Raw genomic sequence first — 15,673 nt, 5'->3', positions numbered from 1 at the left:
AGGTTGTGGGTTGTGGAACAATTAGGAGATGAAGCTTCACAGTGTCTGGAACTGTCAGCCAGAATAAGCTCTTTCTCCCGAGAGTCGCTGTTATTTGGATAATTTTTGTCACAGCCATAGGAACTAACCCAAACTGGAGAATGGATAAACTGCTACCTTGGAGCCTTAGCTAAGACATGGTGACCTGCCAGGATAGCATACTGGTAGAGGGGACTGGGGAGAGTCACTGAAACTCACCAACAGGGGACCACAGAGCTCAGGGGAACAGACCTCTCTAGTCATTCCATGGGAGTCTTCTGTAGGTCTCTGGACTGGGCTTCGTGCTGTCCCCAGTGGCTGTACCCAGGAGGAAATCTAAACCTAAACTGACCTTGAGTGTGTCAGAGGAGGGAGAAGACACCAAACTCTGTATACTGCGCTGGCTTTAGATTTATAAGTGAGGTCTCAAGGCTAGAGAAATGGCTCCGTGGTTAAGAGCACTGACTGTCTGCTCTTCCAAAAGACCCAGTTCAATTCCCAGCACCCACATGGGAGCTCACAACTGCCTGTAACTCCAGTTTCAGGGATTCTGACACCCTCACACAAATGCACATAAAATTAAATTAATTATTTAATGTAAAAGGAGAAGTGAGGTCCCTGTAAGTAAGCTCCCTGTCTACAGTCTTGCCCAGGATGAATTCTCTATCATACAAATGGCAGAGAGGAAGCCAGAAAAATCCTCCCAAAGAGCCTAGTCACACAGGCCAAGGGGGTCTTGAAATAGGAATCCACAAAGAGGGCTAGCATCACCAGGCATCAGGTCACTAAAAGTCTAAGCGGCTGCCACCAGCTTTGCCTTGATGGCTTCTTTATGAGACAGGGCCTTTCAGAGATCAAGAAAAACCCAGACAATTCCGAAAGGTGGTCATCCATGTGTGTGGCTGGGTTCGTGTTCTTGGCATGTGTTTATAGACACGGATGTCTTTACACAGCCAGAGAAAGGCAATAGCATATTGTGTCGGGGACCATCGTGTTCACCATGTGACAGTTTCGAAGAACTAACTCTATCTTTAGGACCTGTTGGCTGCTGCTCTGAAAAAAAAACAAAACAAAACAAAACAAAAAAAAAACGCCCCTCACCTGGGACGATGTCAGTGTGTCATTGTGGTGGAGGTAAAGATGAGGTCTCAGAGAGTGCCTAGTGCCACTTAGGTCTCCCGGGTACCTGTACAAGTGAGGGTAGGCAGATCATGGTAGCCCAACCTATAAGGTCTCCGTTCCAGGCCTCCATCTATGCTAGAGATGGTCAGAGCCACTGCTGTACTGAGCTGGGGCAAGAAGAACTGTGCAAACACCGACGCTGCCCGGCCATCACGAAGCAATGCCCCAGTCGGCGAGAACTACAACAGAGATATTGGGGTCAGAGGTGAAACTAGATTGGAGTGTGGACAGCGTAGGGGCAAACAGTCTATTACGAACCCTGTGAGCTTGCCCTTCATAGTGTGCCATTTGTTCTCTCACTGACGAACCAGTGAGGTGGGTGCTCACTGGTTCTAAGACAACACTGATGATCCAAGCCCCTTCTGTACTCTCTTCATTTTCTTTGTGCCTGCTACATTGACCAGGCTCTTTTAGAAAACGCCTAGGTCCGAGGAGGACACTGAGCCAGAAGCCTTGGAGGCTCTAAGGACACAGGGAAGCCCCTTGGTCCCCAAACCTGCTGTTTACTAGCTTCAGGGCTGCAGATAAACGGCCCCTGTCATTTCTACAGCGTCGATCACAATGGCTGCTCTCAAACCCTGCAAGTAACGAACTAAAGGCTCTCAATGGAGGTGCAGGGTACGGCTGGTCAGCGTCACCTTCTGGCGGCACCTGGTATTGCAGCTAACTCTACAGTTCAGCCTGAGCAGCGGATGAACTCAAAACCAAGAGAAGAGAGAAATAAAGGCCCAATAAAGAGGTAAAGATCGTATGGAGGGTCAGGGATCGGAGACCCCATGGTGCAGAAGGTGCCCCAGAGTTCCAAATTCTTACAAATAAAAAGAAAACTGCCTTAGTTTGGCCTCCTGCGGGCCAGTTTCCAAGGAAATTGTCAGTTACACATGAAAACACCCACGTGTCCCATCCTTTCTCTGCCTTGATTTTTCTGTGCATTCTCTGGGAGTGCTGAAATGGGAAGGGGGAAAAAAGTCCCTGGCCTCGGGAATTCACCTTGGTGGCTTATTGGGACATCCCTGTCCCTCTCAAAGCTAGACGGTCCCCCAATTGTGATGATGTCATTACTCTCCATTGCATGGCGAGTCCTACACAATGTCAGCTGTTACTTTTGAAGTTTACTCAGTGTGTGTGACCTTGTGTGCCGTTCCTCAGTCTTTTTTTACCCGTGCGTTCTGAGGCAAGATCTCTCATTGGGACCTGAGGTCCACAGATCACCAACAACCCCCCGGGACTCCCTTATACAGGAAAACCGAGTATAAAAACAGGCCAGGGGTACGCAGATCACAAGCCGGCTTTATTGGATTAGTTGCGTGGGGGGAAACGGCTCTTCCCGTGAGCAGCAAGTGCAGGCGTTAAAGAGTGCAGAATCCAGAGGAAGGGGGAGCTGCTGGAACCCCGAGGCCCACTGGCCTGGAGACATGCGGAACACTCTGGGGGGGTCTGTGGCGACCTCGGGGAGCAGGCGGGTTCACCCCTTGAGGCCCCTGCATCTGGGAGGGGAATGCTTCCATCTCATTCCGCTCTGAAAAGGAAGGAGAGTGGAGAAGAGAATCAATATTCCCCCCATCCCCAAGAAGCAGTCACCAGCACCCACATTCTTCCCACCAGGGACAAACATTTCCCAGAGCCAAGAAAATCAAGTTCCCCAGGGTTTTCCCAGTTTGCCGGTGTGCTCCTGCCACAGGGATAGGCACTGTGCCCAGAATGCATTCTGCTCCTGGTCTGGACTCCTGAGGACTTTCCGGCCCTCCCATCCCCACCCGCCACCCTCAGGGTCACAGAAAGGCTGCCTGCTTACTGGCTTTTCCTGCGGTACTCCTGCAGCGCTTTCTCCGCCACTGTGTCCATGAACTTGGGGTTGTCCCTAGAGACGTCTTCAGGTAGCACCACTGTGATGGGGTCAGAGTCAAACAGCTTCACCACCACCTCAGTGACACGGGAGGGAACCTCCGAGTCAGAAGAATGGGTCGTCACCTGGAAGAAGGAGGGAGAGGGCTCTATACCATGCCCACAGAGCGTGCCCTCCTTTGTCAAAGGATACGAAATTTCCCTTTGCCCCCTCAAGCAAATATGGCTCTTCTTGGTATACGTTACTACTCAAGATGTCTAGACAATTCCAAGGAAAAATATCCCCATTTGAAGGGACAAACGGTATTTGAAAAAGCTGACCAGAAATTCCAAATGATTTTTCACATGTTTCCTTGTTGTCTTATTTTCTTGCTTTTGCTTTGTTTGAGAGAGGGTCTCGCTGTGTTGTCTAGCCTGGCCTCAGTTTCCTCACTTTCCTGCCTCAGTTTCCTCAGTGCCAACTTACAGGCATGTGCCACCATGCCTGGCCCCAACATCTGCTTTACACACATGTTAGCTGGTCCGGGTTGACAGGGGTAGAGAGCTGTCCTCACTGGCTGACAATGAACCAATCCGTGTGCCGCTCGGCAGAGAGGCAGGAAAGCAACTCTACAGCCAGGCTGACAGGCCAACGACCCAAGGAAGTTACCCAATGTTCCCCATTCTTAGCAAGAGCCACAGAACCTCTTTCCTTCTTCGCCTTGGATGTTTGACCTCAAGGATCACGAAGGCATTTCAATACTACAATGTGCCTACGGTTTTCCTCGTCCCTGCTGACGGAAACTCATGTGGTAACGTTTGTCCCACTGCCTCTCTAAAAGGCACACGTCTCCTCTAGACCACCACATGGGCCTCGGCCTCATTGGGTGGAGACTCACGGTGGAGACGCGCAGGTAGTACTGGTCTTCGCCCTGGGTGAGGTTGGCCAGCTGGGACACCCAGTTGAACTGCCTGTTGAGCTGCTCCAGCAGGGATGAGGTGTTGAGCATCTTGCTCTGGAGGGAATGAAGAAGGTCGTTGTAGTGCTGGGTCAGCCTCTCGGCCATCTGGAGGGAGTCGTTCAGCTCCTGGCGAAGGTGAGCCTGGGCAGGGTTGTTGGTCGAGCAGTCTGCCGGGAGAAGAAACAGACAGAAGGCGGACGCGTGAAGGGAGAGTTGGAAGGGGAGGACAGTGTCCTTGGGAACCTGCAGCCGGAATCTGAAGCGGAGCTACTTCAGAGGAGGTCTGCAAACCGGTTCAACACAGTTCCCCCCACCCCGGAAACGAGCATCAAAGCACTGCTCCCTCCGTGCTTGGGGAAATAACGGCGGATGTGCTGAGCTGTGTCGGAACAGCATGGCCCAGCCCTTGTTGGGTGGTGGACATGACCAGTCTCGATTACTTTGGGGATGTCATCACCCTGATGACGACTACTCCATCTTTTCAGACTTGGAGTTACTCTCACTGCCTGAGTGGCTCCCAGGAATATTTTCCAAATGGGAGGAAGCTGTTGTGCCCTGGGCACCCCGCAGAGAAGAGGAGGAGTGTTTACTTAGGTGCACCTACTGTGTGCCACACACCAGGTGCCCCAGGTGTCCTGTTCTCTCAGAGTATGCTTGGTTTGACCTAAGCATCAAATCTCCCGCTTTCCCAATAACGAAAGGTTTTGGAAGTTGAGAGATTTGCCCAGGTCTATAGGGGAAATAATCTGTGAAACCAGGATTGAACCCACGTCTTCAGCTCCTCAGCCTGCGCCCTTCCTCCTCTGAGACTATGGTTCTAGAATATCGTTAAGTCCAAGCTTTTTTTTTTTTTTTTAATGTATTTGAGAGATTTGGCAGTTCTGGTTTCCCAGAACCCAAGATGCAGAAGCGGCAGGCAGGTCCTTAGGCTACAAAACACAAGAGGTGTGGTGCCCGCGCTTATGGGCCCACACCTGGCCAGAGGGCTCTTGCAGACAATCGGAAAACTGCTATCTTCCCTTCCGGGCCTTGAGTGCCCTGCAGACATCAGGCTTCTGGGACCTAAGTGATGTTCATGGTTTCTAAAAACCAGTTCTTACCCCTCTCCCCCATTCTTTTTAAAACATCTAGGAGAGGCTATATCAAAACTAAGCAAGACAAAAGGAAAAAAAATAAAGAATACCAAAACTATACAAGACAAGAGAGAAAAGAGCCTTCTGGATCCTACATGGCAGCTGCAATCATTCACACTAAAATGAGATAAAATTGTTGCACGGGACAAAAAAAAAAAAAAAAAAAAACAGGATTCAGACACAGGAAGCCAGGCTGAGGAAAAAAAAAAAAGAAATCTTCGAGGAATAACCTGAACGCTCTTACTACTAAATAGCCCAAACAAGGAAAAGTCCTTGAGGGGCTGGAAGATATAGAATGGTGATTCTCAACCTGGGACTGTCCACTAGGGGACATTCCAGAAGTTCTGAAGGTGTTTCTGACTGTCACAGTGGTGGGAGGGTTGCTCTTAGCAAACGGCAGGTGGAAGTCAAAGGTGCTGTATTCAATGTTCAGCAACGCTCAGGTCCTTCCCTCAGGCCTGAATCAAGGCGTGCTGGGCCAGGGGTCCCTGGTAGAGCCTATCCATATGATTGTAAGCATCGTAAATAAGAGCCAATGGGTGACAGAAGCCATGACTTTTGAGAGTGCAGTCCAGGGTCACTAAGTGTGAAGTAAGAGATCCAGCCTATCCGGTGTCCGGCTTCTCTGCGCTCAGGCGCTCCGTCATTCAGCTATCCTGACAGTTTCCTGGGGAAAGCCTGCAGGTGTGGCCACCTGTTTGTCTATAATTTCACGCCATCACCTTTGAAAACACTCATGTTTGTTTGCATGGGCTCCTGACATCGCAGGAGTGAGGCTGGGAATAATTAACCAGGCTCCGAAGGTCTGTCCTGGCCAACCACCAGTCTGAAGTAACAGCAAAGAGGGAGATTAACTCTTTGTGATCTGAGCGGGGAGTACTCATACCGTGAGCCAAATGTGAAGACTGGGCTCAGGGCAGGAGCAATAGGTTGATAGCCAGACCTGACAAAACTGCGGGCAACAGTTTTGGGTTTGCTTGTGTTTTCTTTGAGACAGAATAGCGTTACGTAGCCAAGACTGGCCTTGGATTCAGCATCTTCCTACCTCAGCCTCCCAAAGGCTGGGATTATAGGGATGTACCACCATACCCAGGTTGTCTGGGGAACCGTTGAAGGGAAATGGTTCATCTTCTGAAGGACTAATCCACCAAAAAAAACGTGGCCAGGATACCAAGGACCACCATCGCAAGGGCATAGCCCCACAGAGAAACCCCAGGATGCAGTTCACAAGCACAGCCTAAGCGAGACGCCTCATGTCTTGCAATATTAGATAAGCCGCCTAACCATTCTGCAAAGTGGAAAGAGCTGTACCAAGTTCACGAGGTCATTCTGAGAGGTGGACAAGCACCTGTGATGTGTTTACAGCAGTGCCCAGCAAAGGGTGAGTGCTTGTTCAAGTGCATGCTGTATGTGACTTTATAAATCTGAAATTCAAAAGCAGGGTTTACTGTTCTTGGCATTGTGGGACAGAGGGACCAGTTGAGGATTGCTGGCAGCCATAGTCAAATTCCAGGAAGATACAGGACATGGATTGCAGGTTTACCATGGGCCACTAGGGTGGTGGGAGCTTTCCATACCTCATCTACTTTAGAACAGTCTGCACCTGAATTTGAGTCTAAGCGAAGTGGGCATGGCTCAGTGGTAGAACACTCGCCCAGCATGCATGAGGCCCGTGAGTTCCACCCCAGCTCCCAAGTCCTGAACCCTAGATGTGAGGACAGCAGGCCATACGCCAGGGTGAGGAATCTCCCAGGGACTACAGCTCACAGACAGGGAGCTAGTCTCTGAAGAAGGACAGTGCCAGTGAAGTCACTGGTAACCCAAAGTCGGAGGACCACAGTGCCAGATTACAGCCTGGCCCCCAACTCACCCACAGACAAGATCTCCTGGCACTTCTCACACTGATCCTTCATCTTCAGGCATCCTGTGGAGTTGTGGCGGATCTCCTTGCACACTGTGCGGTCATCTTCACCTTCTGGACACATGGAGGGAGGAAGGAGCAGGCTGAGGCACGTGGCGCTTTGGGAGGGAGCCCATCCAATGCTCCTCCGAGCCTCTGCTCAGCCCCCATTGTCAGGGAAAGATACAGCTTGGTAGGCTTATGGACATGGGACTTCCCTGTGGCTGCTTGAGGATGTCCGCATAGCTCCTCAGCAGCCCTGCCACCATCTCCATCTGAGGAGATCTCTCCCGCCACAGTCCCTCAGCTGTGTGCCTTCTGGCCTCACACTCTTCTTCCTTCTCCTTGGCTGATGGTGCTCCCTAACTGACCATCAAGCAGGAGTGTGTCCTGACAACACAAACCATCCGTGATGGAGCTACAGGAGAGGTGTGTTGGGTGCCAGGCCTTCTGGTACTTCTAATGCAAACTATGCCATGGAGGGCATGGTGTTAGACACAAGGCACAGACGAAGAAAATCGCTTCTCAGACTCTGGTTTCTTGTGTCCACATGAGATTTCATCCTTACTGACATTGCATGCTAAGGTCATGGCTGTGAAGGATGACACAAACTGAGATACAATTCATGGCCTCCCACACCACACCCTCAAGAGTTCTCGAGAAAGAAAAGCGTGGTCCTACACAACCCGGAGAGCACCCTGAGCTGGCTGCAAAGAATTGGGGCTCTGATCTCTACGGGGGCTAAATTGAACTGGGCTGCAATTGCGTTCCTTTACCCCTCTCCTAGCTCCTTTATCCTGTAAATGGAGAGAATACCAGCCTCAGGGGCTGCTGGGAACACGAAAAATGGCTCATGCCAAGCCCTGGAAGAGCCTTAACATCTGGGAGATTCCCGTTCCTTCTTGGAAAACAAGCAATTGTTTTCTGACCTCCTAAGGACTCCACATCCGGGAACTTGATGACTGGGCTGTGGAGCTGGACGTCCATAGCCTGTTGAGCCTGGTGGATCATCTCAAAGAACGGCTGGAACATATCGTGGAAGCCCAGGCCTCCAAAGTGTGGGAAAGGCATGAGGCTGCGGACCAAGCGGGACTTGGGATATAAGAAGTGAGGCCTTCTGTGCGGAAAGCCAAAGTGTGAGAAATAGTGGGTGTCCTGAGGCTCGTGGGTGAAGAACCGGTCCTGGAAGAGTGTGTCCATGATGCCAGATGCCCGGGAAAAGCTGTCCTGCATGGCATCCAGGATTTGGCTCTGCTGCCGGTCACTCTCCATCAGGGAGTCAATGCGGTCGCCGTTCATCCAGAAGTAGAAGGGCGAGCTCTGGTTCAGAAACTCCTCCAGCTGGGACCCGGAGAAGCAGGGTGAGGAGGTGTGCGCTCCAGCCTGCGCCCGTCCTCCCCCACTGCGGAGCTCACGTCAGGCTGGTGCCCCTCCCTCTACCTCTCACTGCAAACCTCAGAGACTCAGAGATGCTGCAAACCTCATCCCTTCAGAGGAGTCCCCTGTCACCTTTGGCCACTGAGGACAGCCACTCTCAATTAGTGACTTTTACTGAGTCCCAACCAAGCGAAGCTCACAGGCAGGGATAGAACCAGTGCTAGTATATTAAATATTCTTAATTCCTAAATGAGCTCAGGATACTACCATACCACGAGGCCATTTTAGCCAGCTAGTTAGCCTCCTAAGAGACGGTACCTGGTCAAGCATACCTCTGGTGATCGCTTACATCTGCACTCATGTCAAACATGACCAGTTGACCATGACACTAGGAAGGCGTGCGGTCAAGCACTTCGAATCCACTGTACCCAGCAGACAAATGAGGCCTATTTCGTGGATTCTCCACATTCCCCATCCAGAACCCAGGCCGTGTACCTGGTCTCCTTCTCACCTGGCGGCCAACCAGACCCGAGCCGCTTCTGCAGACGCGTGCGTAGAACTTCATGCAGGTCTGCTTCAGGCAGGGCTTACACTCTTCCCAGAGGGCCATCATGGTCTCATTGCACACTTCCGGGAATGCCTTCAGTTTCATTTCAGTGTCCCTGGTGTTATCCAGAGCATCCTTCGGGAGGACAGCAAGGCCAGGTGAGCCACACGGAGACCCGGGCAGTCCTCCCTGATCTGTGCCACTGCAGCCCACATCTTCGCTCTAGCCCACCTGCCAGGCTGTACCCACCAGGCCCTCAGGAGCTTCTCATCCTTCGAGGCCAAGCTGTTCCCTAAGTTTTCCTTGACCGCTCTGACTTACTGTTCCAACAGTCTCTTCCTCAGGCTCCACCTCTTCCTCATGCCCCACTTCCTCTTTTCATCCCCCAGTCTCATCTTTCTCTTATAACAGTGGTGCCTGACATGTAAATCGAAGCTATCAAAACAGAATTCACATCAGCCATCCAACTTGTTATCGTTTCTTTGACTCTGTCGTCGGCTCCAAGGTTCGTCAAAATAAAAAGTTTAAGTCCTGTGCCTGACGAGATATTAGTTTACTGCAAATGTGTAGGTATATATATAAATATAAATAAATGGATGGGTGGATGGATATGTGTATAAAATCTAATGTATATATGTGTGTGTGTATGTGTGTGTGCTCACGCACACACCAGAGTCAACTTAGATGTTCAAATGTAAAAGACAAGGTGAACAAATGGTAACAGGGATGCCCCCAGTTATCAGTGTTCTTAGCTACCCATGGTCAACCACGGTCTAAAAATAGTTATTGTGGAGGAGGAGGATCTGAGGTATTTTGAGAGTGAGAGAAATCACATCTACATAACTTCCTCTACAGTAGCATTATACTTATATCTATAACATTTATTTATATTAATAATATAATAATTATAACATTATGATTGTCCTATTTTATCTTTGGTGTTCCTATCTTGCCGTCTGTAATTTATAAATTAAGCACTGTCATAGATTGGGGCACACACACAGGAAAACACACACTGTCTAGAGGGCCTACTACTATCCACAACTTCAGGCTTCTACTAAGGATCTTGAAACCTGTCCTCCCGTGGCTAGGTGCGGATGAATGGATGTCTAAGGGGAGATTACAAGGATTTTACATTAATTTTAAAATATTACGGTGAGCGCTTCGGTGTTAAAAGTAATTACGAATACAGAAGAAAAGAGTAATGGGTTGTTGTGAAGTGCTCCATGACACCCCTCTCTACCCCAACTCCCTACCCCCACCCCAAGTCCTGCACCAAGCCCTATCCACAGAAAGGATTAGAAACACCTATTGAAATGTATCTGGGCTTCGGGCCCTGGGCCAGACTTGCAAGGAAACCAGATCCAAGCCCTCAGCTCAGAGGCTTTCACAAGCAAATGTGCTTTCAGTGTTTCCTCAGTGTAGCTCAGCATTAGCAACACCCTCCAAGGACTGTGCTAGGACACCAGGGCAGCCCAGCAAGGCATCTGCCCACCAGGTCCCCTCCTCCCCTCCAGCAGGCAGAGCCAGGAGGGCTCAGTCAAGGCCTGGCCCTACCTCTTTCTTCTTCTTGGCTTCCTCTAAACTGTTGAGCAGTGAGTTGCGTTCCGCGTTGGTTTTCTCTATGAGGGTCTTTATATGCTTCACTCCCTGGACGGCATTTTGAATTTCCTTATTAACATACCTACTCCCTTGATTGGACATTTCTGTGGGAGAGAGGAAGGCAGGATGAGCTGAGAGGGAAAAAAATGGCTGGAGAAATAGCCCAGGAGCCAGTGGGACTGTGAGAATGCCATGATCTGATGCTGGGTGTTAGGTTCTGTCAGGCTGAGAGACCATCACTGCCACTCCAAGGCAGAGGTGGCCCTTATGGTCCCGACCCTGCCACCATGTCTCATCACAGGGGCTGCGGGAGACTCCGCCCCACAGGAGCAGAATAGAGAAGGGAGTCATATTAAGTCTGACCCCTGCCAAGACACCCCGGGGAGGCAACAGCCACAGAGGATATTTCAAGGAAAACAGAAAAAAGAAAAAACAAAACAAAACAAAAAGATAGTAATCCTCTTAAGCATCAAAATACAATAGAAGTCTGCTGTTTTAGATACAGATCTTTCTGGAGTTCCGGTTAACCCCAGCCTTTGCACTTCTTTGTTCCACTGCACAGTGACAGGGGATAGGGACAGGAAGATGAGTGAAGGAGCACCTGACACCGTGGAGACCGGAAGATGAGTGAAGGGCCGCATTCACCGTGGAGACCATAACCAAGGCACAGCACGTCACAGCGGTACCACTGACTGCTTACTTATCCTGCCTTAAGCCCCATTTCTCACACCTCACTGTGCTCTATCTACTACTCCTGATTCCACTGTCAAACACACCCACTGAGAAGGGGAGGTAGGGTCGGGGAGCTGTTGAGCCGAGGGTAAGCCTGGAGAACCAGGGTCCAACCGGCGCTCATGGTTCATAATATTGTGTTATACCCTTGAAGCGTGCTAAGAGAATATATTTTAAGTGTCCGAACCTCAACAATAAGGTGAGGGAGGTGGTGGACAGCTAATAGCTTGACGATGGTAATCATTTCACCATGCATGTCCATATCCAAAGCAGAGCATCGGATTGTACTGTTTTTAACGAAGACCCCCACAAAACTGCTCAGCTATGAGCAAGACGTTAGGGGAGGAGGGAGGAAAGGTAGGTTCCCAGGAAAGCCTTGGAAGACTGGAGGAGGGGGGAGAGCAGTCTCAGATGACCGCTTCATGTTGAATTTTACAGCTCTGAGAGAAAACTAAGAGAGCCAGGTGAGGGGAGCAGGAAGGAACAAATGAGTGACTGCAGCCAACAGAGGGGCTTGAGGCAGAAGACAATGTCTAGAAGGTACCTGACCACAAAAAAAAAAAAAAAAAAAAATCGAAGAAGCAGGAGCTAGAACTCAGAGACTCAGAACAGAGAACGCAACGGGGTCAGGGACAGACCCAGGGTACAGCATGAAAACAGGCCTCAGCACTTGGGGACTGAGCTTTGGGAGGTGACCCTGCCCCAGGCCCCACCATCTGTCCCCACCCAGGGACAGCTGGCTTAGTCTACTTGCCTTGGAGCTCATTGTCAGAGACTTGTCCCTGGACCACGCCATTGTCTGAGGTCAGCAGCAGGCCCACGCACAGCAGGAGAATCTTCATGGTGGGGCCCCCTCCGAGTCTGGAGTCCCGGAATGTCTGTTTGGGAAGAACAGCAGAATGTCATGGCAACAGCTGGACAGCTTGCGGTGTTCCTGCAGCCTGGCGCGGCTCCCTGAGAGGAGGTGGGGTGGCACTGGAACACGTGGCCTTCCTCTGTCCCCTCAGCTGGCATTGCCGCAGTGCCCCGCTGAAGAACGTGGGAAGGAAAACAAGATTCAGTTGACACCTTCAAAAGACATTGGGGGCAGAGAGGCTCTGGGGAGAAGAACCGTGGCTCGGCCACAGAGAGGACACAGGCTAGCTGGAGTTGGAGGGGCCAAGCTCTTTTCTCCCCTTAAGTGCTCTAGGTGGGTAGATGACTTTCCTGAGTCCAGGCCTCTTTGTCTCTGAAGCATACTAAACGTGCCAAGTAATGAAGATTCCTCTCTGGGACCATGCGCACATCCCTCTTCTATCCCCTTCAATGGGACCGCACCCTCCCTCACAGCGAGGTCCTGTGCCCCCCTCAGGGGGGGTTCTCAGACTGCCAGGGCTATCTCAGTGTGCTTGTCAGGATCCAGAGGTGATATGTGTCCCCTTCCATCAGCACAGGAAGTTCAATCCATTTGATCATTTCTAAGCGAGGCTTGTGCCAAGCTGAGTATGGATTGTGGCAAGGGGGCAAGGGGCGTAAAAGAGCAACTTGAGGAGGGAAGGTCTGTTTAGGGAGCAGAGAAGGCAGAGCTAGGGAAGGGGAAGACGAAGCCAGAGATTAGCAGTGAACTCCCATGAAAGCCCCTTCAGGAGCCCATTGGCTCCAGGAAATCCCTTTCACATGCCTGTTCCCTCTAAGCCTGGACCAGCAAGGTCTGCCAAGGTTCCCCGGCCACCACTGGGCTGGCTGCCCTGAGCCAGGGGACACAGGCCGAAGCCCCAGTCTTACACAATGGATCTTTTCCCAGAAGCTGGATTGGTTACATAAAACACACACACACACACACACACACACACACACACACACACACTCACTCACTCCTTGGATTTTCAACCCTGCCCAGAATGGCTTATCTGGGCTCAACTTGCTATAACACAGGAACAGGAAAAGGGGAGGGAGCTCTCTTCCCGAAGTGGCTTACTCTTAAAACCTGCTCTCAGCTAGGCAGGCCCATCAGCACACTGGGCAGATCACTAACAGGGAAGACCTCACTGAGGTGTAATTGTGCACACAGAGAACAGGGGTGGTGGGGGAGAGGAGGCAAGCACTTTCCCAGTGATGGGTGGGTGCCAGAGCCAGCCTGGTTTCAGATCCGCTAGGAAGGCCCCGATCTCATAGGTCATCCAGATGCTCCTCAAGAAGACTCGTGAAGACTCCGGGTCAGAATCTCCTAGTCATATAAGCTTTCAGGTGCCTTGGTGTTGCTGGCCCAAGGACAATGTGACCTTTTGCCACGTCAGAGATGAAGCCACAGAAATACCTGTGGGTGGGAGAAGCCTACCGGTGGCTACTTTTGGAAAATCCATTCAACAGCCTTGGAAATGGCTTCTGACCAGAGGACAGTATTGTGCCCAGAAGAGACGACAGGACAGCCAAGGAAGACCACGGAATGAAAAGTGAAGCAGGATCAAGAGGCGATGCAGTGAGCTTGGGGCCTGCCAAAGGAGACCTGGAGTCTGGAGAGCCACCAAGCCTCCGGATAGGAAAGGGAGGTTCTACCATTGAGGTTCCCAAGACACACGGCAAGCCTGTAGTCACCCCAAGAGAAGAACCCAGCCCTCTAAAACCTCATCTTAATATTCATTCCTTGGCAGCAAAAGTCTCAAATCTCTCAGCCTTGGTTGCCTTATCTGTAAAATGGACGTGATGCAGACCTCAAAAAGCGATCCTCTGTTCTGTAAAGCTCCTAAGAACAGACTCGCCTGAGGTCTGGTGGTAACGAAGACTCCGGGTCAGAATCTGCTTGTCATACAAGCTTTCAGGTGCCGTGGGGCTGCTGGCCCGAGGACAATGCCACACAGCCCGCTGCCCTCCCTCTACACTGACTCACTTCCTCTCATCATTCGGAGGCTGGCCTACCGCCTGGCTGCCAACTGCCCTGTGGGCATGAGCCCCACCAGGGCCAAGGACCTCCTTATCTAGTAGAAAAACACAGCCTCCTCCCTTGTGCTATATTTTCTCCATTTTTTTTTAAGGCGTTTTTATAAACCATCACTTTCCGGGTTCTGTTTTCAAATACCCTTTAAAGTCATTCATTTGTGGCTCCTATCCCATTGGCTAGCGCTTGCCCTTTGTTTTTTTATTCTCACAAGGTTTTGTACTAAACTGTACCCTCGTGAGCTTCCTGCCACAGAACCCAGCATAAACTCTTGAATTCTTAACTTCTCCCTCTAAAAGCAGCATCAACACCAGCAGGTTTGTTTGTTTGTTTGTTTGTTTGTTTAACTGGGTCCAGGAATTCTGGAAAGCCGAAGGGGCTCCAAGTTCTCTTATAACGTTGGAGGCTAGAGCTCTAACCCTCAGCAGGTCTCAGATTACCATCTATAAAACGATCTGGTGGGATCAGACACGTCGGGCCTGATGGAGCATGTCTCTGAAGGACTGAATGCATGCGTTTAAGCCAGCGTAAAGCAGGACGGAAGGGCTGCAGCAGCGTGTCCTTAAATACGCGACATCTTATTTATCATGCGCTGTCGCAGGAGCTGGAAGGGAGGCGCAAACGCAATGACTCATGCATGTAAGACATTAGCCGCCGCGGAGATCCGCACCTCCACGCAGCGCGCAGCCGCTCCCGCCCCTGCTCCTCCCGCATCTCACCGCAGGCTTCAAACCTCAGTTTCCCCATTTTTTTTTTTTTTCTTTTCAAAAGGAAGATCTTTCTTTGCATGTGGCCTATTGAACAGCCTTGAAATTGTGATCCGGACTAAATGAAACAACGGGACTCGCTCCTGACTGTGAACCAGCGCGCAGCACCTCCGTGCAATTGGACTCCTGGCTGGGCTTGCCTGGTGATGGGGCTCTGGCCACCTCCCACTTCCCCACGGCTCCGCCATCCCTCCACCTGGCTACTGCCCCCTGCGCTCCCGTCCCTCCCGGTGGGGCTTCGGCGCTGGGGTAGGAAAGGTGCGGCTGTCTCACCGGTCCGCGGCGCGGCTCCAGTGCGCTCCTCCTGGTGACGCTTGGTGAGCACCGGAGAAGCGCCCTATTTATAGTGCTCGGCTCAAGCACACCCCCTTTGGGGCTGGCTGCAAACCTGCGTAACTCACGCCCAGAGAATGCCGGGGAATGCACCGGGAGCTTTCTGGAAGCCTAGAGGTGGGGGTGGGGGGTGCAGCACCCGGCAGGGGGCACCGGGGGGCGCATGGGCACCACAAATGACTGCGCTGGTGCCCTAGGGACCCTAGATTGGTGACTGCTCTATTTATTCCCTGTGAGCCGCCGAAGGTCTCACAGCTAGGCCCTAACAGAAAAACCTTAGAGGCACACCACACTGCTCTGGTCCGCTCCCAGCCCAAAATAGGCTCAGGATTCCACCACCCTATTGCAAGTTCATCTTTCACATTAACTCATTAATTGCACT

General features: G+C 51.3%; 1 protein-coding gene across 2 annotated transcripts; it reads right to left on the bottom strand.

Annotated features, from left to right (window-relative positions):
* Window positions 1–2,470: 2,470 nt before the first annotated feature.
* On the bottom strand, window positions 2,471–15,385 carry Clu (clusterin). Of its 2 annotated transcripts, none has more exons than XM_021654515.2 (9): window positions 15,232–15,385; window positions 12,032–12,155; window positions 10,501–10,649; window positions 8,908–9,078; window positions 7,949–8,360; window positions 6,990–7,094; window positions 3,924–4,153; window positions 2,996–3,171; window positions 2,471–2,719 (listed from the first exon to the last, which is right to left on the bottom strand). In XM_021654515.2, exons 2-9 carry the CDS (start codon window positions 12,117–12,119, stop codon window positions 2,710–2,712), a joined length of 1,341 nt encoding a protein of 446 aa, XP_021510190.1. In that variant the 5' UTR covers window positions 12,120–12,155; window positions 15,232–15,385; the 3' UTR covers window positions 2,471–2,709. The 2 variants fall into 2 exon arrangements, with proteins under 2 accessions (XP_021510190.1, XP_021510199.1); XM_021654524.2 differs by lacking the exon at window positions 15,232–15,385 and adding an exon at window positions 13,968–14,101.
* Between the last annotated feature and the right edge of the window lie 288 nt (window positions 15,386–15,673).

The sequence above is a fragment of the Meriones unguiculatus genome, chromosome 9 (genome assembly GCF_030254825.1).
Source record: "Meriones unguiculatus strain TT.TT164.6M chromosome 9, Bangor_MerUng_6.1, whole genome shotgun sequence".
In the NCBI taxonomy this organism is placed as follows: domain Eukaryota; kingdom Metazoa; phylum Chordata; class Mammalia; order Rodentia; family Muridae; genus Meriones; species Meriones unguiculatus.
The sequence above is the reverse complement of the archived record's forward strand: the minus strand, read 5'-3'. Positions and strand labels throughout refer to the sequence as shown.

What these genes read in the sequence shown, in the direction of transcription:
- Clu (XM_021654515.2), bottom strand. Translation starts at nt 12,119, where the DNA reads ATGAAGATTCTCCTGCTGTGCGTGGGCCTGCTGCTGACCTCAGACAAT. An exon ending in CTCTGACAATGAGCTCCAAG is followed by an intron (nt 10,650 to 12,031) that starts GCAAGTAGACTA and finishes TCTCTCCCACAG; the next exon opens with AAATGTCCAATCAAGGGAGT. An exon ending in ACTACCTGCGCGTCTCCACC is followed by an intron (nt 3,172 to 3,923) that starts GTGAGTCTCCAC and finishes TCCTTCTTCCAG; the next exon opens with GTGACGACCCATTCTTCTGA.